The sequence below is a fragment of the Amphiprion ocellaris genome, chromosome 14 (genome assembly GCF_022539595.1).
Source record: "Amphiprion ocellaris isolate individual 3 ecotype Okinawa chromosome 14, ASM2253959v1, whole genome shotgun sequence".
NCBI lineage: Eukaryota > Metazoa > Chordata > Actinopteri > Pomacentridae > Amphiprion > Amphiprion ocellaris.
The window spans coordinates 11531839-11557916 of NC_072779.1; the positions used below are offsets into that span (position 1 = coordinate 11531839).

At 41.0% G+C, this 26078-nt stretch overlaps 1 protein-coding gene across 1 annotated transcript in view; it reads left to right on the forward strand.

The window, feature by feature from the left end:
- LOC111565969 (protocadherin Fat 3) overlaps positions 1 to 24221 on the forward strand; it is a 69204-nt gene extending 44983 nt beyond the window's left edge. Inside the window, exons 35-53 of the mRNA XM_035946427.2 lie at positions 907 to 1120; positions 1269 to 1483; positions 1590 to 1727; positions 1937 to 2080; positions 2163 to 2360; positions 3025 to 3302; positions 3406 to 3968; positions 4338 to 4469; positions 4572 to 4729; positions 4903 to 5434; positions 5766 to 5919; positions 8753 to 8909; positions 10025 to 10441; positions 12689 to 12944; positions 16776 to 16874; positions 17556 to 17615; positions 17908 to 17946; positions 19434 to 19499; positions 20836 to 24221. Coding sequence (XP_035802320.2) covers positions 907 to 1120; positions 1269 to 1483; positions 1590 to 1727; positions 1937 to 2080; positions 2163 to 2360; positions 3025 to 3302; positions 3406 to 3968; positions 4338 to 4469; positions 4572 to 4729; positions 4903 to 5434; positions 5766 to 5919; positions 8753 to 8909; positions 10025 to 10441; positions 12689 to 12944; positions 16776 to 16874; positions 17556 to 17615; positions 17908 to 17946; positions 19434 to 19499; positions 20836 to 21587 — 4572 coding nt within the window. The 3' untranslated portion in view covers positions 21588 to 24221. The remainder of the gene's footprint in view (positions 1 to 906; positions 1121 to 1268; positions 1484 to 1589; positions 1728 to 1936; positions 2081 to 2162; positions 2361 to 3024; positions 3303 to 3405; positions 3969 to 4337; positions 4470 to 4571; positions 4730 to 4902; positions 5435 to 5765; positions 5920 to 8752; positions 8910 to 10024; positions 10442 to 12688; positions 12945 to 16775; positions 16875 to 17555; positions 17616 to 17907; positions 17947 to 19433; positions 19500 to 20835) is intronic.
- Positions 24222 to 26078: the final 1857 nt, after the last annotated feature.

Here is a 26078-nt window from a genome sequence, read left to right on the forward strand (position 1 = left end):
ACTGGTCATATTAAATTGCAGTTTAGTCAGGCGTGGAATCTGGCCATCTGGTGACGGGTAATCTGTATTTTAGACCATAAGCAGGAATAAAAAAAAAAAATAAAAAAAAAAGCCAGTGAATAAAAACATGTTGTTTACTGAAGAGATGAGATAAAGAACTGGGTAGATTTTAATTAAGATAGATCGTCATCAAATTGTACAGTGGGTGGGACAGGAAAGATGGGGAAGGTGACAGTAACAGAGACTGAGGCTGTGCAGGAAAGAAGGGGAGCAGATCGTAAAGCTAAAGCTGAAACTGTGTTGACTTTCCCACACCCACTGAGTTTCTGTGTCTGACGTTCTTTGAGGCTGCTAAAATGAGCCACGAGCACAGGCTGAAAATAAACCCCTGTTAAAAGTGAGGTCAGGTGTTACTTTTATTTTATTTAGAGGTTCACTGACCATTGCTGCTGGAACCGTCTATTATTGTGCAGTTGTAGCTGTCATAACAGCAAAAGATGTGGTAGTAGTTGTTCCAGGAGCTGTTGCAGTATTTGTAGTAGTAATGTAATAGTTGTGCATATAGCAAAACTAGCAGCATTATTGGCTTCTCACTTGCAGAAAGTAGAAGTGGGATCATTCCAATACCAGACTCAAATTCCATAGAGTGAAAACATCATTTATCTGATTCCATAATGCCACAAAACTTTGCAACATTTATCTTGCAGCCAGGATATTCCCTCTCGGGCTTCGGTTGCTTTTTGCCTTGGCCCGCTATCTCATTAGTAAAACCTCTACCACCTTATCTCCCGTCAATGTTTGCGAGCCCATTGTCTAGGTTGCTGCAACTGAACTCTCAGGGCTGGGAGCAGCTCAGACAAATGAATAGGTATTTTGTCATTTCACAGTCTCCTGTGTCTTCCTCAGGTTGATTTGACCATTTTGGTGCTGGATGTGAATGACAATGCCCCAGTCTTCCAGAGGAGAGACTATGGCGTCACTGTCCCCGAGGATGTTGCCGTAGGAACGGAGGTCATACGTGTGTTGGCGACGAGCGCTGACATCGGACCCAATGCGGAGATCACCTACAACATCCGGTCGGGCAACGAGTTGCGAAAGTTCATCATAGACACAAAACTAGGTGAGCAAAATGTTATTTTCAGGATTAAGTGCATGGTATTGTGAAATCTGACCAGCAATCAGTAATAAACATAAATCAAAAGAGACCATAAAAACAAACAACAACAAAAATTAGACAAAACTGATTAAATCGAATATGTTTTGTTAAGGCTCTATTTCAGTGGCTGATGATTTGGACTTTGAGGTCTGCAAGGACTACTACCTCACCGTGGAGGCCTGGGACAGCGGGAACCCTCCTCTTAGCACCGCTACCATGGTAACCATTGAACTCATGGATGTCAATGACAATGCTCCAGCCTTTACTCAGGACATCTACAGTGTACTAGTCAGCGAGGATGCTTCTGTTGGACAGACAATTACAAGGGTAACATTTGAAATTAATTTCTTCTTCACCTTTACATTGGTCTATCTGTACTAAAAATATAGTTTCAGTTTTATTATTTCATCTTGACTCTGTCTGTTTCTTTTAGGTGTTAGCAGAAGATCTGGACAGCCAGGTGAATGGGCGAATCACTTACTCTATCTTGAAAGGTGACCGCAGCAACCAGTTCTGGATAGACCCTGTTGCAGGACTGCTCAAAGTCAATAAGAGGCTTGACAGAGAACTAGTAAGGATGATTTTTTTTTTTTTTTTAAAGTACAATATCTCATAAACCATCAGTTGTAATTTTCTGGTTCATGAGCACAGTCAGGACAAAAAAATGCCAAGTCCCATCAAGGTCAGCACCCAATGAAGTCATATTTTATGCAAGCATAACAGAGCCTGCCATATTGTCTGAAGCATACAGATATGGCACTCACTTCCTCTTCTATCTAGGTATCCAGGTATGCTTTGTTGGTGCAGGCGTTTGACAGCGGCTCTCCCGCTATGTCCTCCACCGTCACTATCAACATCGATATCTCCGACGTCAACGACAACCCTCCCGTCTTCACTCCTCCCAACTCCACAGCTATAATACAGGTGAGTTTGTGTGTGTTTGCTCGCTGCATTTATTTGTTTATTTGTTTGCCGTCTCAACTCTTCTCTCTCTCAATACTTCCAGCTCAACCAAGCTGTCAGCACCACCCTGCTGAAGCTGTCGGTTAGCGATAAAGACTCCCCTAAAAACGGCCCTCCCTTTGAGTTCCGCATCGTGTCAGGAAATGAGGGAAGTTTCTTCGCCTTAGACCAGACTGGAACTCTGAGGACGAGCCGTGTGTTTGGCCCTGAAGCTCCCAGAGAATTTACTCTTGAAATCCAGGTTAGGGATTGTTTTTTTTTTTAACTCGTATAAAAAGGAAAGGTTGATTGACAAATACACTTTGTCAGCATGGGTACACATAGAGCCAGCACTGGGGGCAAGCCACTTTTCACAGTCTCCCACTGCTCCTTGGTTTAGAAAGGCAGCCTTGTTAATATACAGTGATGGAAAAAAGTTTTCAGACACCCTATACATTTGCATGTATATTGCATTAACAATCACTCTAAGGTGCACTCTTCAAGTGCAATTTCTTTTAGTACAATCACAGCCATAATACTAAATGAATCCTTAAAAAGCCATTAAAAACTTAAAATTGATTGGTTTCATAAAAATAAGAATTTCTGAGTAGTGGGTCATTTTGTTACAATTTAGTTTTGTTAGTTTTTCTTGTAAACAATAAACAAAAAAAATCATCTGTATTTGTGTCTGTCTAATGCAGCCACACCTTTTGAAACACCAAAAAGATTTTTCCACAGATATTTCACGATAATATTTGAGATTGTGTGCAATTTTAAAGGTGTCCGAAGACTTTTTTCACCACTGTAAATGCATTTCTGTTATAGAGAGCTGCTAAAAGCAGACTTGAAGCTGAAAGTTTCAACACTAATCTTCTGTTTCTTTCAGTTTTTCAACTTCTCACTACGAATCTGTTTTGGTGTCTTAGGCAAGTGACTCTGGTAAACCCAGGCTTAGCACCTCCTCCTGGGTATTTCTGAGAGTCATTGGGAACAGTCAGTACAAGCCCACCGTCTCCCCGCTAGAAATCTTCATCGTCATGGCTACAGATACCTTCCAGGGAGGCCCAATCAGTCGGATCTATGCGACTGACCGCGACCCCAATGACGTTCTGTCATTTACACAGAAACCTCAGCCCAAGAGCATGTTTAAGATCAACAGACAGGATGGCAGCATTGTAGCACTGCCAGGCCTGGAACCTGGCAGGTACAAAGCACAAACACAGGAAAAAACACACAATAATAATAAAATGGGAAAAAGTTTTGAGTATGAACATACAACACATTTTCTCTTTCTCATCCTCTCTCAGATACCAGATGAATGCTACAGTGAGCGATGGACGTTTTGCCGTGATCGCCGATGTGTCGGTCCAGGTCGAACAGGTGACGGATTTACTCCTACGTAGCGCCCTGACGCTACGTTTCAGCTCCCTGTCACCGGAGGATTTACTTGGTCGCTATCTGAATCAGATCAAACTAACTTTACGAGGAATAGCTGGCTGGAAATGGTCACCGGGACAGCAGGATCCTCTCCACATCCTCAGCGTACAGCCAGTGATGGGGACATCGGACGTTGACTTGCTTGTGGCCGTGGAGAGACCAGAGACATCGGGTAGCGGAGGGGTGGGTGGGTTCTACTCCCCGCAGGAGCTGTCCGCAAAGCTGGAGGAGGCGGCGGGACGGGGTCAGATTCGAGGTGTCCTGTCTGGGGCGGTGGTGGTGAGCAGTGCTTGTTCTGGGGAGCTGGATTGCGGCGACCGGGTTTGTGAAATCCTACTGGTGATGGAGGGCGGCTCACCTGTCACCTACAGCACAGAGAGGGTCGGCTTGGTGTCACTGAGGTTCAGCCGTACAGAAACCTGCACCTGCCCCGGTGAGCACTGCACTAATATTCGCAGCAGCTTGCATCGGTATCGTCTTCAATGACTTGTTAACGCACGTTACCAATACAGGTCAATAGAAATGTCTGAATGTAGATGTTTTATGACTTTGATACTGTGTTTTCATGTACTTGAATATATCTCTACTTTTGCTGTGAAAAAGTTGGCAGTGTAATATTACCTATATAAAACCAGATAACTGAGACAGGCATATATTCATAAATACATTAAAGAATAAAAGAAATCTATTGTGTTCTGTATTTTTATTCTTTCTTTTTTTTTTGGATTTGATGACAGATTACATTCTGACATTGTGGCGGTATAATTTTCTAATATATATGTATCTGCCCCTTTCCAAACAGGAGGGACGTGCCCCACCCCTGTGGAGCTCTGTGAAGGTCAGTCCTGTCCAGCAGATATGCAGTGTGTGCGTTCTGGTCCTACAGCACCATCTGTCTGCCAGTGTCAGCCTGAGAGACTAGACGAGTGTGCAGGTAGGATGTAAAAGAAGTGGATAACAACAGATATATGGTAGTTTTTTTTAGTCTAACATGAAAGCTTCCCGCTCTTTGTTTCTGTGTGCTGTGAACGTGTAGGCCAAACCTCTCTCAGTTTCTCTGGAAACAGCTACATCAAGTACAGAGTGACAGAAAGCGGCCAGAGTGGAGAGATGAGGCTCGGCCTGAGGATCAGAACTCTCCAGAGAAGAGGAGTCATTATGTTCACACGTGTTAACCCCTGTACCATGCTTAAGGTAAATACTAAATGAGCTGTGATTAATAGCACTTTTCTGCATTAATAGGCAAATTGCAATTCAGTTTTGACTCCTGCAAGGTGCACAGGGAAGGAAGACGGTGAAGTGTTTATCAATTGAAATTGAAAACAATAAATTAAAAGATGTAATTAGTTTTCCCCTTCCTTCGCCAGATTGAAGGTGGTCGACTCTGGTTCCAGCTGGACTGTGACAACACCCTTGGCATTATGGGCATCTCTGGCAGACCAATAAATGATGGCCTCTGGCACGCGGTCGCCTTGGAGCTGACTCGAAACTATACTCTCCTGTCATTGGACGATAGCTATGTGGAACGCCGTCGGGCAGCCCGGGCCCCTGTTCGTCTTTGGCCTCTGGCCTCAGATTCTTCATTTTTCTTCGGGGCCCAAGTGAGGCCGCTGAACACACAAGGCGAGAGGCCAAGCCCAGGACCGGGGAGAAGTCAGGGAGGAGCAGGATTTGGGGAGCGTGGAGCGAGGGGCCCTCCAAGAGCCCAGGATGGTTTCCAAGGCTGCTTGGGCTCGTTGATGCTGAATGGCAACGAGCTGCCACTTCAGAATAAGAGGAGCCGTTACGCTGAGATAGCCGGGCTCAGCGAGGTCAAGCTGGGCTGCGTGCTCTATCCAGATCCATGCGTCAGTCAGCCCTGCCTCAATGGAGCCATCTGTAGCAGCCTGCCCTCTGGAGGTGTGTGTGTGTGTGTGTGTGTGTGCAGATGACTGTGTTAATGATGTGATGACTGTGTTAGTCGTGCAGTTGTATGAATGAACTGCATAAATAATTGTTGTGATGTGAAACTAACTGTTAGAGCTTGAGTAAGTTTTAGCATTTTTGTTTAATTCTAATTGAATGAATTGTCGGTGCAGAAGCAACCATGAACCTGTCCCTGTATTTATTTAAATATTCAGTCTCTCACAAAAGAATTCACATGTCCTTAGCATTATTTAATATTCCTGTCATGTATTAATATTTATGATGATGAACATTATGTGAGACTTTTCAAATCTCTGTCCGACAGGCTTCACGTGCAGCTGCAGCGTTGGATTCACTGGAGTTCGCTGTGAAATCGAGCTGACGTCCTGCATGCCGAACCCGTGCCAGAACGGTGGAGACTGCAAGCCTGTAGGCAGTGCATTTCTCTGTGGCTGTCCTCGAGGACTCATGGGACTTATGTAAGATAAAACAACCAACCATTCCACATACACACCCACTTTCAAGCCTTAATTACTGACTGTAACAACAGATGAATTGTGTTTTGATAAACTGTTCGTCCTATCTAGACAGTATCAGCACAATGGCACCGAGGGTAGGACTCATTTAGACACTCCAACATGTGCATCTCCTCTTTCACTGGAACGTAAAAGAATATGCTTCCGACTAATTACACACACACGTTAGCTCACATTAACACAGCTGTACCCACTGTGGTGTTTTAGCTGTTATTGTAAGGGACAAATTAGTGGTTCTAATTTAATTCGGCATAATTTTGGTTGAAAAACCTATAATCATTCTCTAGTTGCTGTCTTAATTACAGCTCAGTAATTGCCTTTAAAATAACCTCTCTGCATATGTTGTTGTTCAGTGAAGCCGCCACTAGAGAGCAGTTTTTCCTCAAAGTAGAAATTTGTTCTATCCTTTCATATTTTTGACAGAGTGGAAAAAATATTTTGGGGGTAATTGAATGAAATAACATTTAGCTGAATAAATGAGATAAAAATGAATGAGTTTACTGTCTGATAATGTTAAACACAGATTGAAACCACAGCCACAGTAAATGCAATGTTCTGCTAGAAGGAAACGGCTGTTGAACGTAATTGGCTATGAAACGGTTCTTTTCATACAGACTGATAAATAATAACTGTTACGTTCTGTGGCAAAAAACAAAACAACATGAGAAGACTGTACTAAATAGAATATAAAGTAATTTATTTAACAAATAAATGGATGTAACAAAACAAAGAATTTAAGAATCTATCAAACATAGTCCACTAAACAGAAGATGAACCAAACATACTTCTCTAAATGGAAGAAAAAACCCACACTACACGAGGTGTGGGAGATCCAGCCAGGTGGGAAGCCAGACAAAGACTGACTGCCCTGAGCAGTACTTTGCAGTCCCAGACCAGGGGGATGATTCCTTCCACAGCACCAGGACTTGGAGGAACCTCCTCCATCTATCACACCCCCCATGTTAACACAGAGGTTACCACCTCTGACCCTGTAAGACAGAAAGAACCAAAAAAAACCCAAAACAAAGCACCAGCCTACTATAATTTGACTAGTCCATCCTCTATTTGTTCATAAACCATTAAGTATATACACTTTACACAAGATATTCCATTCTTACAAACTGCAAACTATCCAAAAAAAAATTTTATATATAACACATCACACATAGTGGATTCTCTCCCTCCCCCACCCAGTTACCTCACCAATGCTCCACATTCCTATGACCCAGCAACTTTGGATCCATAAGAAGCACCTTTAAGAGAACACAGAACGAGACCACGAGATGCAAACAGGCTAGGAGAAGAACATAGAAGCCGACTGTGCTTCACTGTACAGGTGTACGAGACAACGCATCTGCCACCTTGTTGTCTCTGCCCTTAATGTGACGGATATCTAGATGATACGGTTGCAAGAATAATGCCCACCGCATCAGTCTTTGGTTTGGATTCTGTAATAATTTCGAAAAAACTAATGGATTATGGTCAGTATAAACAACCAGCAAAATTAGGAAGAAACGTCCTATAATACCGAGCCGTTCCTAGGAAAAGCAACAATTCCCGTTTTGTGGTTGGAACAGGAAATTCTTGTACAGCCCGGACCTTTTCCTGCAGGGGACGCACTTCACCTTGTCCAACCACCCTGCCCAGATAAGTCACAGTGGCCTTGGCAAATTCACATTTTGCCAAACTGACGGTCAACTGTGCCCAAAGAAGTTTGTCAAACAAGGCTTTTACATGCACCAAATGATCTTCCCACGTTTCACTAAATATGACAATGTCATCTAAATAAACTGCACAACCCTCAAGTCCCCGCACTACTTTGTTCATTAACCTCTGAAAGGTTGCAGGAGCATTGCGCAGCCCAAATGGCATAACTGTATATGAATATAAACCTAGAAACATGTTAGAAACATTCAAATGACATACACACATTCTGGCGCTAAGGAATTTCTGGGGACATACACACATTCTGGTTTTAAATACATTCTGGGTGTCAGACAATCCAGTGAGTGACTGTTAAAATGAAATATTTTCATTAATTAACAATAAAGTATATTCTATCAGAAAATTTCCAGAAAATTTTGCTACACATTCAGAAAAACATAACAAATATGACACAATTTGCAGAATTCAGCTTTTAGAAAGTAGTAGGATATAAAGTATTCATTATGTAAAATATTCATGAGAGGATATCACTGGCCAGCACATCCAGGCCTTGATGAGTAAACTACATATACTTAATGACTCCCCGCATTTTTATCATTTAAAGCAAAACTTTGAATAGTTGCACAATGAAGCTTCCTGCAAAAATTCTTTTTCTTCTTCTATCAGTCCAACTCTTGTAAAGTGTTTTGAAAATCCCATCAAGGAGAAAAATAATTGAAAAGAGAAATGCATGTATTTTCGATCCCCCTCACAGCAGGACGCCATGTTTGAAATGACGAGCAGAGATGAGCACGTACAGTATCTGTGTCGAGTAAAATTATGTTTGTGATTTTCGCTTGGAATTTGCGTCTTTAAGAGCATGACCCTATGTGTTTTCTCATTTTGAGCATACATCTGTGACTCAGAGCCACATAAATGGGCATCTGTAAAGATAACCCATTTGGTTTTAGCAAAAGAAAGGCTTTCTGAAAAGACTGTCTCCAAACTCTGCATTCTTTCACTCTTTCTAACTCTCTGTCATGTTTTCATCTTTTATTCTTCTCTTCCACTTTGATATAAATCATCTTAACTGTGCCCACACATAGTAATTTACTTGTCTGTGCCTCTACAGATGCGATGAGGATGTAAATGAGTGTGACCAGGACGAGTGTGGAGATGGGGGAGAGTGTGTCAACACTTTTGGGTCATTCTACTGCAACTGTTCAGAAGGATATGAGGGTCAGTTTTGTGACGATCAGATTCCTGGTGATCCAGATGATGACACACAGGTAAAGTATGAACTGAGCTTGAAAATGTAATTACGGAGGAGTAAATATTGCAACACATACTCAAGTATAATCAAAAAAATGTTTAGCTTTTCACGCTGTCGTTTCTGCATTCAGCTTGCACCTAATTGGACTTGGCATACACAGTGAAGCTGTTGAGAATTTTGAGTGTGCAGCGGCCTCCTCGAAGGCTTATTCACCAGCTTGGTATCTTTGTCTCCGCAGTAGATGAATGCGAGTGTGGTAATGGGTAAATCACAGTTTCTATTTGAAGTTGTCATGCTCTTGACTTTTATTGTGCACTATATACCTTATGTTGAAACTGTGAAGCCAATTAATGTTGCACTTCGCAAGAAGGACGGTGCTTTCATTATTCCCCAGAAGACTGTAATCCGCAGATAAGTAACCTTAGTTGACAAAATTTATTAGGTAGCTTTTACAAGAAATGAATGTGTTGTTTGTTTGTTGTTAGAAACATTTGAAGTAATCTATTACTAGAAACAATGCTGAAGAGAAGTAAAAGTTTTCTTACTGGAGCTTATTCATTGTATATTCTGTGGTATTAATCATTTTCATTTGAACTGCAAGACCAGAAATGGGATAATTGTAATGCTGCAGTAGGGAGTCGATAAAAAGTGGAAATGCATCCAACTGTAATGCATTCGAATGTATCCATGCTTTCTTTTCTAACACTTTCTAATACCGTTTGTCTTTTCAACATGTGATGTGTTGATTTACACTGATGATCCTCCTAAAAGTAAAAGACAGCTGCACAGTATCCATGCACCTCAACAAACACACATATTTACTATTATTCTCACATCTGCCTGATTCAGTTATAAGGAATCTCTTCTAACCTTTTCAGATCGAGGTGAAAACACTGATTTGACCTTCTTTTTATACATAAACTACATTTTTTTAGGAAAAGGTTAACCATAACAATGGGTGTAGAGTTTCTCAGCAAGTTAGAAATATTCCATCGATCATTATCCGAATGGAATCAAGTCCCCAGACCTGGACTTTCTATGCTTGATGATGTACAGAATTCTTGTATTTTCAATATAAGATGTGTCCAATATCGTTATGATTTTTGTGATTTTTCTTTTCATGGTGCCCAGGCTGAGCCTCTTTCTTACGTCGGACCAGGAGAGATAATTGGCATCGGGGTCCTCGCCTTTGTCATCGTTTTCCTCCTCATACTCTTTGTAGCCTTCAGGAAAAAAATCAAATTCAGGAAGGACTCCGACCCTGGCCCCGGCACTCAGGCTGTGATGGGCATCTCAGCAATTTCCACAGAAGCTAGCTACATGCTGCACAAGACTGGCATGGGTACCGAAGGGATTGAGTTTAAAGCAATGCGTCTGTCAGGATCACCAGGAGCCACAAGCACATATGGTGAGGTGGGAAGCGGGACTGGAGGCCCTCCCCAGGTCATGGTACGTCCGACTGCCCATTCCCCTCTACCAGGTGGACTCGGCAACCAGGGCACGAGGGGTGTAGACGGAGACAAGACCACATCCAGCGAAGGAAGTCAGGTGTGCAAAAGTGCTCATGGGCACATGTTAATGACTCTATCTCCTGTATGATAATGTGACCATCAACTTACTGGACAGGCAGGTTTAGTCACGGCAGTTTTAGTGATGGGGAATAATTTCATGAACTGGGATACACAGAAAAATCAAAAATTAGATCAATAGTTCCATATTGCTATGAATATGGTATGATTGCCATGTTATTTAACTGTCCTGCAGCCTTTATAATATGAACATGAAAGTTTTAATTATGAAACTACAATAATGAAAATCCCACATAACATAAATTTATATCAAAATGTCAACATTTATGTCGCAACAGCATATCTTTTCCATCTCCTTTATAATTCATTTGAACCCCTTTTATTGTCTGAAAAAAATTAAAAACCTTATTCTCTGTATTACTCCTATTCTTACTAATAGGCAATGGAACAAACAACCATGGTGTACCTGAGAAAAGGTACATGTGCTGCACAGCCACATACAAAAAAAGTACTTCTCGTGCGGGAACTAAGAGTGAACTGGGTTTTGATATAATAGAAAAGGTGGGATGATTAATTTCCCAGCATTTACTGTTGAACAGCTAAGGTATTATATGGACAGAAAGCTTACAGGATGAAGTATTTTCTCATTTATTTTCTCATTTAAATCCACCATGTGTAAAATTAGAAAAATTGGCGCCACCAAGTGGTAGCATTAAAACGACCCGTCCAAGTGATGGACACCGAGTTAAATGGGCCGAAAGCAATAATCTACACAAATATTCATTAGGATTGTTTGACTTTTCTACAAACAGGAACATATCCCCTTAGAACAGTTTTAAAAACCTGTGGCTTTAACTGCGACTTTCAGATCATTCAGATATTAGTATAAGTATGATGGTATATTTTATTTTTAAAGCTGGCCAAATAATTCAATTCAACAGCTGGGCACTGTAGGTTTACACAAACATTACTCAAACTGAACCAAAAAGGGCATTTGCAGGGGCCGATTTGGTACGCTATTGATAATTCATGGCAGCAGATTGACGTATGTAGGGTTAGCTCAATATAAACAGTGCCTTTGTTCATTATAATGCAAAAACATGGTACCAGGACAATCCATGTTGCTCTCTGAAAGGGTTAGTAATTATTTTTGAACAACAACAACAACAACAACAAGTGAATTCTGAGGAATGTGTTACATCAGCACTACAAAAAAAGATTTTGTAGGAATTAGAGCCCCATTGTTGGCCGATAGTGGTTGATCTCAGATATATTGGTATACTGACAATATGAAAACTTTTCATCCTTGATTCTTGGTGTGATTTAGAAATGATGTCATCACATAGTTTGTTAAGCAGAGCAACCCTGACTCCATTATTTACAATAATCTCATTATAGTCTCAGCATGTTTGCAGCACATGCAGCAGAGCAGACGATGGTGCGGAGTCAAGTGATGAGGTGCTAACTAGTTTGGGAAATACACAATGTAGCTCTTATATACTAACAAACCAGGATCTTCTCGCAGCTGGCCTCCCTCCCCTCAATCCACATGATTTTGTCCCCTCAGATCCCATCTTTAGTGGAGCCGCTTTTCTGACTAACCAGCTGCCCGTATGAGAATTTGCCCGTTTTGTGCAGAGCTTTCACGTTCACCAAAATGCCCAGACCAGTGTCTGTTCCTACAAATCTGTCCACCACACAGATGCCGTGTTTGTTCATACACAGTACGATGTACTCCATGGCAAGTTTCTGAGAGAATGAGCTAGTTTGTCTATTAGCTATATATATATATATATATATATATATATATATATATATATATATATATATATATATATATATATATATATATATATATATATATATATATATACACAGTCGAGCCCAAAATTATCCATACCCCTAGCAAATGTTGACTTAAAGTTACTTTCATTCAACCAGCAAGTTTTTTTGGGGGGATTGGAAATGACACAGGTGTTTCCCAAAAGATAATAAGATGATGTATAAAAGGCATCATTGTGGAAAAAAATATTTCTCAGGTTTTATTTACATTTAAAAGTAACTCTAAGTTAAAATTTGCTAGGGGTATGAATAATTTCGGGCTTAACTTTATGTTTATGTATAAGAATTTCGGGATGTTTTGATCCTTATAAATGGCAATGGTCCCAGAAATCAAGTATCAGTCGGGCTCTAGTAGAATTAATTCATTGTTGGTTAAAATATAGACTATCACAAGTATTTTCTGCATGTTTTTTTGTCTCTCCAGTTAAGCAGCTTCATCTCAGACCTGTCCAGCGTCCGAGGTGTGGCTAACAGGAGGGGCATCGCCGTCTGCAGCGTAGCACCCAATCTCCCCTCAGCATCAGCTCGTCGCTCAGAGCACAGTCCGGCCCACAAAGTGTCGTGGGAAGGCGAAGAAATGAGGGAAAAGGCGCTGGAGAGGGTTAGAGATGAGAGAGAGGAGGAGTGGGGGCAGAGAGCTTTTGAGCTGGAGAGAACACAGAGGGGTAACAGTCCACAGGGTAAGACAGCAACAGTGTGCATGCACAGATGCACACACAGCTTCCAACCTGATCAAAAAGCCACAGAGTAAAGAGGCCATGAACTCATTGTGCTATACCCATACTGCCATCTTCACTGAGAGAGCCTCTTTCCCAGTGATCTATGCCTTTTGATCACACACATCAAAGAAAATGGCCCAGAGTAAGCAAGAGTGCTTAAAAAGTAATATTTTTATTTTGCTATTCATTTCATTTTAGTTTTGCTATTTACTTCCCGGGGAAACTAATTGATAATGTAACTTTATGTTTCACTGCTGAAATTGGCAATTATGTCTTCCTCTATCAAGATAACTCTCTTACATCTCCTGTGCACTTCTGTTTGGATGGTCAGGGTAATCAGCCGGAAGTGATGTCCTATGTTCTTGTCCTACTTTTGCTTGAAAAAGTAAAGGAAAATCAAAGTTGCTGGAGCACTTTCACACAAAGACAGTCAACTTTTCTGCCAAGTTTTCTCCCATTTTCCAATCCAAGTTTATCTTGTACGTACCCTTTGAGAACTGAGAGGGCAACAAACGAAAGATGAGCAGTAAGACGTCGTTGTCAGATAATTATACTTCAGTCTGATATTTAGCTGCCAACACTGTCAACACCAGGATGACAGTTCACATTTCTGCCTTTTTAGCGCTAAGGTAGATGTCAGACACTTCGATTCTCTGTTCAACCTGTTGTTTTAATAATACAGCTTCCAGTGGGAACTTCCTGCCTGTTAATTATTGATTTCTTCCTGTGGGAATGGGAAATGGGCTGTTTTATTGTTTTGGTCCCCTGCCGAGGGTAAGCAGAAAAAGGAAAAGCACGTGCCCTCGAGACTCACACTTACACCACAGTCCATTAATTAAAACGTGATGAAGCTTATAGCAAACTAATATAGAGATTACTGTGGTAATTACTCCAATGTTAACTGCTAGAAGAACTAATCAATTGGAAAGAGTTTAGTTACTTATTTACAGCACAGCAACCACAAATGATGAATATTTCAATGCATGGGCACAAGTCAATACATGAAATACTAAATAACAACGGAGCATATTGGTCATTTTCTGGCGCTACCTGCTCCGTCATGAATAAATAACATGCAATGAATAATTAAACACTTGGAAAATAGTCTATGAACGAATCAGGCCCCCATAATGCTCAGTTTTTGGCAACAGTACTTTCAAAAGCAGGATGTCTCATAGAGTAAGCCCTCTTAGTGAACGTTTACTGCACCAATTACAGGACGGATTACAGAAAGCAATTTGATGTTTTGGTTGCTAAAAAGAAAATGGAGTTAAAACTGTTGTAGCTTAGGAGCAGGCCTATGTTTGGTTTGTTATTTTTGATCATAAGTTTCCTTAATTAAAATGTTTTCAACTGCTCTGAATGGAAAAATTAGAAAATTAATGAAAAAGTGAGAGGAGCCAAACTAAACCTACTTCTATTTAATTAGTTACATTAAAACTTAATTCAGCTTAATTACACATTTTCCAGAATTGTAATGTGAAGATTAACTTTTCAAGTAAGATGGTATTAGATATTACACAATGAAAGATAAAAGAAAATGAAAATGACAATTTTTTTTCACGCCTCTTACAATAGGGAAATTGAAGGGGGAGTTTAAAAAGTTTGGGGCCAAAATGAGAATATGGTTTGGCTGAGCGTTGGTGGATGGATTACAGTAAAGGCTGGGTCTGTAGCTTCAGACATGGCTGCCAACACTGGCACATGGCAGCGTAATCACTGGCATAATAATGAACAAGTGTGTGTGAGGGGAGAAAAGAAATGAAAAAGTAAGAGTAAAAAATGTATTTTCAAAAAAACTTGATTATGTTGAGTGTCCCCTCGCCTGCATCCCGAATTTCACTGGTGGCTGCTGCACTGTCTTTCTTATTTAGTTTGATTGATGGTACTGCCTTACTGCTCACGTTCCCACAGGAGCATTTCACTTGTTCCATACGCATTGGACCATGACCACATAGCTTGGGCTCAGAAAGCTAAAGTTGATGCCCAGACAACCTGGCCCTCACGGACATGGTTGTGGAGTACGGTTTTGGTTATAAGATGGGCCGGGCCCTGAATGCTTGCTTGCCAAATATACAGTGAAATGCACAGTTTTAGAGCATTTTTAAAAACGGTAAATAAAAGCTTTAGATGCTGTGCTAATTCAGTACCCTAGTTTTTTTAATGATAGTGAAATTAAAATGCTTTTCAATACCTTTGTTAAATAAAAAGAGACAAGAAAAGATTAATGTTCACTGTGTCTCAATATAACCTGCTGTACAAGAATTTACATAGTCTCAAATTCACAAAGTTACAATTTAGATGAGGAAATATCTCATCAAGATGAAGTACCCTAAGCCTTCTATGCCTATCAGTGATACCTAGTTGCACATATTAAGACTGGTATAAAGTGTATTCAGCAGAAAAGGCAGCAAACTGTTTTCACTTTCAGTTTTTTTTTCCTATTTGTTTCACATATCGACTTAAAGCCTTTTCACTTTTGCCAAAAGTTTCTCACACGTTACTTTTAATCACATCAGCAAAGCTGCCACTTTCTATTTCCAAGCAGTTTTATTTTGCAAATAGAATTGTTTTTTAGAGGCCATGATTTCTGCTCTGCTGGTCCTCGGTATCTTTCTCCCAATTTGAACAATAATGTGAACCCAGGCGTTTTATTGCTGCTAGATTAGAGCACCTGGCAGAGCTGTATACCTGTCTGTCGGCTTAACAGATCGTGTTGCAGATGGTCTTCAAGTCATTGTGACACCCTGTGCTGGCCGTCTGGCAGATGTTTGACAACCAATCACTAAGAGGCAATTCCAAGTGATTTGAAGGAATACTTGGTTCCAAATAACACAACAGTGCCACGGATCACACTGACTTGTAAGAATCTGTTTATTTTTAATTCTGCTTCCACAGAAATGCAGACCAAGTCAAACTGGAGATGTTAGGGTTGGTTGAATTTTCCTAATATAATTTTTTCTGATTTGTTTGCACAGACAGAATACAATTTTTGTAACATAGAACAGGAGCTTTGATTACTGCAGTGTGAACAGCCGGGCCAAGCTAACTCTTCAGGATCTTCACACAGCCCCAGTTTCATCAGCAGCCTCACCTGCTGCTGATGAACTTTGTAATGCAATTCGAGTGTGCTCTGGGATGCATTTTTCCAATCTACTTGTTGTTTTGGTTTTGAGAAGTTGCACAAGCAAATCTGTGGACTTCACCCTCTATAATACCTCCAGCTGGTGCAGATGGCATTAAATGAACCGACCTGGAGCTGCAGTGGCTGTACTGGGATTTGTTGAAAGTGCTGTACTCCACTTTCCAAAGCAGTGAGGCAGCCTTTAACATAATTTCATTCAAAGTATACTGCAGCTTAAATTGCCTTTAGGTTTGAATAGTTATATGTGATATATGTGATATATGTGAGTCAGAAGCGAGTGATGGATGGAGTCACAGACGGATATCTGATCACTGTAATCATTTTATCCCGGTTGTGAAGTGACCCCTTTTCTATGATATCTTCATTCTGAACAAGCTCGCCTGAAGCTTCAGCAGTGCAAGTTAACCAAACCAAGTGCCTATTTCAATCAAGAATATATTAAAAAGACTGCAGCTTTTAATATCCACAAAATTTCGGTAACTCGGACCACAAATTCAAATTAGGTGAAGTGAAGCATTCAGTACCTCTTGAAATCTACATATAGGTATCATTATAGCATGAAGATAGACTCAAAAATCTTATATTGGCTTAGCAATTCTCCTTCTGAGTGTTTTATGTCGATGTGAATATTTGTGTTTGTGCATTAGATGTGTCAGAGCTGGTGGATGATGTGGTCTGTCTTTCGGACTCTATCTCGGAGGATCACTCCCTCAGTTCCTACACTTCTGAGTCCTTCGATGACAACGGTAAGGCTGCTAAAACACTAAAAACAACCCACAACATTTTGCACTCCTTAATCTCTCACAAGCACAAAAGGCTGGAAACCACTGCTGTAAATACCATTGCCTGAATGCTGGCACTATAGTGCATTAACTGCAAGCAAGCACACAATAGACCAGCGGAAATGTTTCATGTACCTTCATGCACTCAAATGCATACATCAAGGGCAAATGCACAGGCCCTGTGTGAAAGAAGAAAATCGTCTCTTTTTTTTGAAAGACTTCTCTAGAATTCTGTAGGGTGCCTTTTTTCCCAGATAACTCGATACCATTGATCTTTCCTCAGCTAAGTATAAGGCAGTCAAACACCCTAATGATCATGTGTGCGTGCATGTGTGTAGGGTTGTGTTCCTGAGATAGAGGATCCATGTCGATGCATTCTTCCCTGTCTAATTAGTGTAGCTGCAAAAAAAAGAGTCCTCATGTGTCTCCCACACCCTTATAAGACAAACACACACCACATGTACAGAAATGTGCTGGTGAGACTAAGCATGTCTCCTTTGTGTTCTCAACACGTGTGCACACACATGCTCGCTCACATTCTCCGTATCATCTCAGTCACAGCAAGCACATGAAACCTTAGCTTATTCATAAATACACCGACATTGTCTCTGCTCTTGTTCTTCTCTCTTTGTGTGTTCTGCACAGCCTCCATAGTGACAGTCATACGTCTCGTAAATGATGCCGTCGATAATATTGAAAGTGAAGGTATGAAAGAATATATTTTGTTAACTCCTCTAGCTCTTTTGTGTCTGTCTTCTGACGCCAAAATGTTTGTTCAGTGCTGCAGCACAAAGATACAATATACTGTACTGAATGCAGCCATCCCTCTGCTGTTCAGTCCCCGTTCTTATTGAGAAGAAAAACATTCTGCTTAGATTTCTAATATTTCTGTCAGATTCTGACACTGGATCTGTCCGTGTTTCAGTTTTTCCCCTTTGGTTTCTGTGTTGTTTGTCTCAGGCTTTCTCTGACTTTCGCTTTCTCGCTCCCTTTGTAGTGTCAAACATGGACAAAGAACAGCGGCGGAACAGTCCTGGTGAGTGAGATGCAAAGCAGCTGAAAAACACTGTATGAACTTGCCATCCTTTTGACTTGGTTTCTCAAGCAGTGATCCCAAAACCCAGCTTTTTATATGCATTATAGTGTTTTCTCTGAATACTTTTATCAGATACTGTACGGATTATAATCTCTGTTTATGCCATTATTTTTTTTTTTTTTATCCAGACTGAAATGGAGACTCAGTTTATATATTATTATATTACTGTTTTTCGACCTTGGAGGTCATGGAAAATAACTAGAAACTGAGAGCTGCTTTGATAGGTAGAACTATTGTGAATCTTGCAATAAGCGCAAAACATTCAGGGAGCAAACATCTCAATATTGTTGATTTTGCTCAGTTTAAATAAAGGATTACCTACTTGCAACACATTTCCAATGAAAGCCACAGTTTGCTACAATAAAGTACAAACATTCGGTCAAAAATATCCCATAGCTATTCCATACTGTAAATAAAATAATTTGAGTTATGGTGACAGTTAAATTGGGTTCAGCAGTCCTCGTGCCAAGCAAAGCAAAGCTTTCACTGCGGCCTTTTAGAGAGTCTCGGTGGATTTTAGGGCCACTTTGAGCCGAGACTCCCATCTGCACACAACGGTGGAGGAGAAGGCAGCTTCAAATGCTTTCTTTTTAAACACCAAATAACCGCTGACTTTCCATTATTGCCACAAATGCTTGGTTTTCCCTAACGAAATCAGGGTAGTCATGATCCAGTTGCACATATCCTATAAGATCTGCATGCCCCCGGGTGTTGCTTGTGCTACACTCTTACAATCAATATTAATTGGCTCATAGTTACCAAGTCTGTTTGTTCTCAGTTGCATGTAATTTACTAGGTCTACAAAGCACTTCATTACTTACCCAGAGCAAGGCTGTGTTTATGCCTCTGTCACTGCCAGCTTACTGGAGCAGAGGCAGTTTTATTTCAGACAGAGAATTACACGATGATTGAAATTGTTGTCCAGTAGTTTGTTCCAAATAACTCACTGGATTCATTTTGTGTTGATATAATGTCAACCTACTTTTTCTTTCTTTTTATACAGTGTCATATATGTATTCATAAGTTAAGAAAGGTGACACAACAAATGCAAAAAATCTGATTTATAATGGGTTGAACAGTATCTGCTATATTGAAATTGAACCAGACATTTTGTCTCCATTTTGATATATTATTAATGGGGGTTGCATGAGATTCCATTTTGTCTTTGTGTGCACAATTACAGTGTGCAAGTGCACATGTACATTATGTGTATCAATTTTGTTTGTGGGTGTTTTTGTCTGTTTACATGTTTCAGTGATGTGCTAAATGGCTCTCAGCCAGCCTCCCATTATCTGGTGTGTTTTTCTTCCCTGTCATAATTCACTACATTCTTGCAGTGTCTGTGTCAGCTGTTTTTTATGAGACTTTCATCGTCAAAGGTTTCCTGTCCCATGAGATATTTGTTTTGTTTCCCACTCCACTGACAGCAAGTCGCCACCTGCAGAGCAAAGATGAGATTTGTGTAGAGTTCATCAAAGAGTACATTGTGGATTGTAAGAACATTCATTTATTTCACCCCCTGCTTAACCTTTAATGTGAGAAGCATTTCAATTAGAGGTTTCAGCAGCATGACATGGCTGTAAGAACTCCCAAATGCTTTGTGGTTTGTTGGCACGATAGATATGTCTGTCCACACGTGTCACGCATTATGAGCTGGCACTCCCCAGCACACTACTGAAGTCTACTCTCCATCCTACACAGAGGGTGACCCCTCTGGCTCCTCTCACTTCATCAATATGATATTTTTTCCACTCACAGCTCATTAACCTAACCATGAATTGTGCAACCTGCATGCTGTAGTTTGTAGGAAGTAGTTGTGGATTAGTGGGGAGTTCTATGTCAGTCCATTTAGCAGCAGCATGAACTGGAATATATCTATAAAAAAAAAAGATAGAAATCTTCGTGACTGCTTTTATCTGCACATTAATAAATAGTAAATGAGAAACAGAGCGATTACACAACGTAAACACATGGAAGAAATTTCACAGAACACCTACTAAGCCCTGTAGTGACACAGTAAGAAACAAAGCCATTCACAAGCTCCCTGCTGCATCCAATACAAAGTCTCAAATAGCAGCACACACATGCACAGACATGCACACTACAAGCAAGCAGCACTTTTCTGCAAAAATAAACCAGATCCAGGGATGGAATAATAAGCACAGGAAATACTAAAGAGAACAAAAATAGAAGCAAATACAACCTGGCATGTTAGAAACATGCCACTCATGAATGAAAACTGGCCAGCATATTTAATTTTAAGATGAGGCAGTTTGGTTAATAGGAAGCAGTAAATTCCAGATCTTGGCACCGTGTGTTTGCGGTTTTACACTTCAGGATAGCTGTTGTGACTTTACAAGGGCAGAGATGGAATCTGGAGGGATTTGAGTAATTGTGAAAATCTTCTGATCAGTCCTGCAGTAACTGAGGCACAGAAGCATGCTCACTGGTGTCACCTCACTTTACCTCCTGCAGATCAGATTGCAATGATACTGTTGTTTTAGAAGTGAAGTTGATTTATTGATGTGGCACCTTTCGCCGGCTGATCCTATTAGAAAGATAATCTCGTTCTTCGTCGCTTTCCTGTGAAATGCAGAGAGGCTGTTTGTAACATAACACACACACCCTCAAGTGAGAACTACGTACTTCCAGTGATTTAGCAGCAATTGTTTGTCCAGGGAATAAACCCTCGGGCTCCTAACGCTGAATGTTAACTCAGATCCCTTTCTTAACTCTCCATTAAATCACACTGTTTGCCACTGAACCTTTTCCAAACTTTTTAAAAAGATCTATATTTTTTCATTCTTTCTAAATGTCTTTTCTTTTCAGCATACCACTGGGAGTCTTCCTGTCAGACTTCGAGCTGGTTATCACCATCCCGTCTCCGTCTGCCAGAGGTAGGATCCCATTACGACCTCAGTGACACCCAGCAGAACATCAGACGTGGAGGCAGCACACGCTCTCTCCAGCTGGACTACAGAGTGATGGGCTACAGTGGTGACAGAGGCCACGAGCTGGGACAGGAAACCAGGAGGAGAACCTTCCAGTGGGAGAGGAATCAGTCTGGCGAGTGGGAGAAAAAGCAAACCGCAGACACAGAAGAAACGAGAAGGCAGGGAGCGGAAGGAAAGAACACAGGAGGCGTCAGGGGCAGAGACATGGGGGCCCACCAGGAGCACCGACACCACGACCATGACAACTGTGAAGACAGCTCTTCACCTGTTTATGAGGAGTACCAAGAGTCCGGCCGCGATCCAGAGCAAAACGAAGACTCAGAGAGCCTTTATGACACTCTACCCCCAACCCGGCGAGCCTACGAAGGATACCCATCGAGCCCCCCTGGCCTCAACCTGCACCCGGCTCAACTTCTGCCCCCTCTCAGGGCCTGGGACCTACAGACAGGGGAATGGAGGGGATCGCAGGAGGATGGCGGCGGGCTCGGCTCCAGCAGCCTTGCAGGCTCCGGGGATGAGCTAGAAAGACTACTGAACCTGGTGTCGCTCCGAGCCAGGAGAGCCACACGAATAAACAGAGCCTCAACTGGATCCGAACCCACAACAGGCTGGGAGGGATTTAAATGAGCACACAGGACTGTTTATAACAAATAGATTTAATAATCCTTTATAAATTACAGACAGAGAGTGATCCCCTGTGATTATACTTGACATTTATGATATAGCACCGTTGGTCCACCACCTAAAAATAATTGAACGCGAATATTACCATATATACTTTTATGATCTCGCATTATTATTGTGGAGTAAACAAGCACTAATCCACCACCAATCCCCTGGCTCATTTAAAAGCTAGTGGAATGAGAGGAAGCATATGTGTTCTCCAGAAAACTTCACCTGTGTTTGCATGAGAGGTAGCCGCGATTGGCTGTGACTCAGTGTTTTTACGATTGTTATTTGGAGTCAATGAAGCACAGTATTCGGGAGCAAGTCTGACACCAATGTATGTACATATGTTATCATGTATTCCATATACATCGCTCTCTTGAGTCACACGCGTACGCACACAGCAATTTTGTGAACTGAACCATTTAATACTTAATGCACTTATTATTTTTACTGACACATGCTCAGGGTTGTTTTGAAGAAAACTGTTTGCCCACATCCTAGATGTAGCCTGAGACACGCAACTTAGATTACCAGAAGCTGAAACCAGGGGATCTTTACTTAATCATTTAACTACTCGATATTTATTTAATAATTACACTATTCATTTGTGTGGGTTGCATATGAGTCTCTTCAAAAACACACACATTGTGGCTATCTGGCTTGTGCAACAATGATTAAATACAGCACTTTAGGTAATATGACATATTTTTTTTGTTATTCTTAACAATAGTTTGGACATCTGATTTTGCTCTGCAGTTATGAAAGACAACGTGGACTTTTACTACAAATGTACATTATGTATTTTGAATATATTGCCAAAGCTGAACTTTTAGCAGCGCTTTTAGGTAGAGTTAAACCCAACTTACATCTGGTATTAACATGTGAAATGAAGTCTCAGCCATTATGTGCCGAAAGGCTTAGAGATTTGTGTGGAAATGCGACCGTGAAATGCAGAATCACTCACCCAGGACATGTGCACATGGTTGGCTCACTGATAACACAGTGTAAATGCTGCTGTGTTCACAGTTCACACACAACAGAGGGAATGCAAATGGAAGTAAATTCCATGTTAAACAACTATGGAACACATTCAGAACAAACAGGTGGTAGATAACTAGGAGCATTTTGGGATAAACATACTGTATTCATTATGGCAGTTGAAGACAATTGGGGATTGTGAACCAGCCAGATGCCTGCTATGAGAAGTACAGTTTGAAATGGAAACAACTGCACTAACCAGCCTTTGTCTCAAACCTACCATATGCATCTTTCTGGTAAACATGCAAGCATTAAAATGCAGCAAATCACAGCGAATACACAAAACAAACTGTTTTGGACTCCTGGAGTTGATGCAAGAACTGTAAATACAATACATCCACATCTGACAATATATAATGAAAATTCAAGGGCACACAGCACCGTTGTGCCGTGATCAATTTGTTGTTGCAAGAATGTTTTTCAGCTGCAGTGAATGTCATAACATGGTCATGACCTGGTTTAGTGTCAGCTAATGCATTCATGTTTCACAGTCCATCTATCTATCCATCCATCCATCCATCCATCCATCCATCCATCCATCCATCCATCCATCCATCCTCTCGGCCCATTCCTATTCAGGTCTACTCTGTGAGTAGGTTTGCTGAAGTATGTCTCAGCTTGCATCGGATAACAAGCAGAGAAACATCCCAGACAGGTCAGAATAACACGTGGACAAACACATTCACACCTGTGGGCACTTTACAGTTTCCACTTGACCCGGCCTTCATGTCCGTGCACCGTGGAGGGAAACCGGGGCACCCGAAGGAAACCCACAGGAATACTGAGTCCATGCAAACTCAACACAGACCAGCAGCTTCCAAAGGCTAAAATTTTAAATCCAGAACCTTTGTGCTCCAAATCAACTCTGCTATCAGACACCTTTGCTGTCATGTTTTAATACTTGATTGCCGCGCATTGCTGTTGAATCATCTTGTAAACTACCTTTCAAGTCCACTGGGTTTTAAGGTATTTCAGGTTGATGGTGTGCTGAAGCACAATTTTGCACTCACAGGGATGTCTGAGTGGCTGCACATTACAAGGACTTGAAAAATGTGCTCCAATCAAGCAGATTCATGCTTTATTGGAAAGAAAGCGGTAATTGTCCTGAGGGTGAATATGTACCTGGTGTGCTCTAGCAGGTTAGCTATATCTCAACCCAGACTACGTGAGATAAATAATCCCCATAAAATATTTAATCCTATCAAGTCAGTCTTGTCACGTCTCTTATGTGTTTTTCTTTCCCTCCCCAGTGGAATCTGGCAGATCCATTTAGCAGAGCTTAAAGTCATCAATGTCCTGGGAAAACGTGAAGGCGTAAGAATGTCTTCTGGAATGTTGACTGCATAAACTGTGTGATCAGTCAGACAATGAATTTTTATTTTGAAATCATTTGAGGTTTTATGAAAAGGCTGTCATGATCATGGCTTAGATTGCTTTGTCTGTCTATACTGTCAACAGTTGAGCAGATTGCAGCATAATCTTCGCATTATCCCTTTTTGTTTACCTCAGGAACTGATTTCTTTGCTGACTTGAATAAATGTATCTGGCTTATTGTGTGGTACTCCTTGTCCCTGTGAGTTTGAGTTTATTTCCACACTGACCCAGCGCCATGATGAAATTATGCCAACTGTGCATCTCTAAAGGCATGCATCTGTGATTAGATAATACCGTTGCTGTCTGCACACAAATTTGTTGAATCCTGTACATCAGCCATGCATGAAAACACGATGAGCCTCGGTCGGTATTTAATTATTAGGCCATGCACATCTGCACAGGATCCAGATTAATAAAGCAACCTTAATGTTACAAGACATGCTCCTGGCAGGTCAGGTGACATTTCTTAATCGCTTTATCTACGTCCTCAAAAGGTGACCAGCCATTAATTCTTGACTGGTGACAAAAGGTTGAAGGCAGATGGTGGTCAGTGTGCTTCCATGTTTCTGCTATGCACCCACTCTGTTTGTAACTAACAAGGATATGCACTGAGGAACCTTTGTGGTTTCTGATGATTTCCTCTTTCTCCCCCCTGTGGAGTTGACACACAAACTTTGTCCTTGTTATCATCCAACCCTCCTCCTATAAACACCACCAAGCTGACTATGTGCCAGAAAACATTCCCATGGCAACCAGACATTCCCCTGATTGTGTTGGTGTTTTATTTTTCTCTGTCACATACAACACATTTTGGCCAATTAAGAGGCGAGGAGGTGTGTATGTGTCTGCGTGCATACTTTACATGTGAGCATTTACCATATATATTTACATGATATTTTTCCCTGCGCGCTGCTCGACAGAACACACCTGTCTTCAAAATAGTTCATGTTTCCCAGATGCAGTGCTATATAAGGATTGTGCCAAACAGAGTTGTTTGGCACTAGACTATGCACTCGCCCACTCCTAATCATGTAATATGTAAGTGCAGTATGTGAATCCATTGAGATAAGCCAGGATTCAATGTTAGCATGCATGGCAGGGTTTTAGGTTATGGAGAAAAAAGCTACCTTAAAACAGTTTTCTTTAAAAACATTTCAAGAATCTGTCATTTGTTTAAGTGCCTATTTGAAAAATGTGCATTTTAAGATAGCCAACAACTTCAGCTTAAGCTGTATTTCCATGACAGCGATCATTTTGCCAGAGTAAGTGTTACATTTTTTTGAACAGTGGATATCATTTTTGAGTGAAACAATTCATATATCTTTTAGTGCATGCCAGTTTGTGTCAGTGCAATAGATGGAAATAGCTCGTAGTTAAATGTTGGCTGGCTTGTTCCAGTTCTGTTCTCTCTCCCTGCAGGAACCGTGAACCACAAAAGATTCAAACAGGTACAAGGCAGAACTCGAGGGAGATGAATCTCTATTTTTCTCAGCCCAGGAAAAAAAAATAATGCATTGCCGTGAAAAAATGTTCATAAAACTTGATGAAACTTGTCACTGCGGGAAACACTCTAACACTTCTATTACTAACTTTAACTGCCTCAAAATAATCGCCCCTCTTTTGCTCCCTAATGTAATCACAACACCTGAATTTATGTTTCTTTTATTACCCCTGCCTGTCACAACAAGGCAACACAGGAAATTAAATTCAATCAATTAGCATAATATGCTTCGTATTTCTCAAGTGATAGCAGCCAGGGGTCTTTAAAAGGTGCAGGTGGCGTTTCAGCTTTCTCTCAATTTCATGCATTCATTTATGTGTTGTTTTTGTGCTGACCCAGTCTTCATTAAGGTCTTCACAAGGAGGTAAAAAAGAAAGAGTCATTACCCTTCTGGGCAAAACTTTGCATTACATTACCTCTGGCTCCAGCTGCTATCTGTGGCACACGCAGAATCAACAACAAAAATGTAAGCAACACACCACAGGTGGAAATGGCCCTGCTGTTGGGTCAGAGAGAGGGGAAACACTACACGCAAT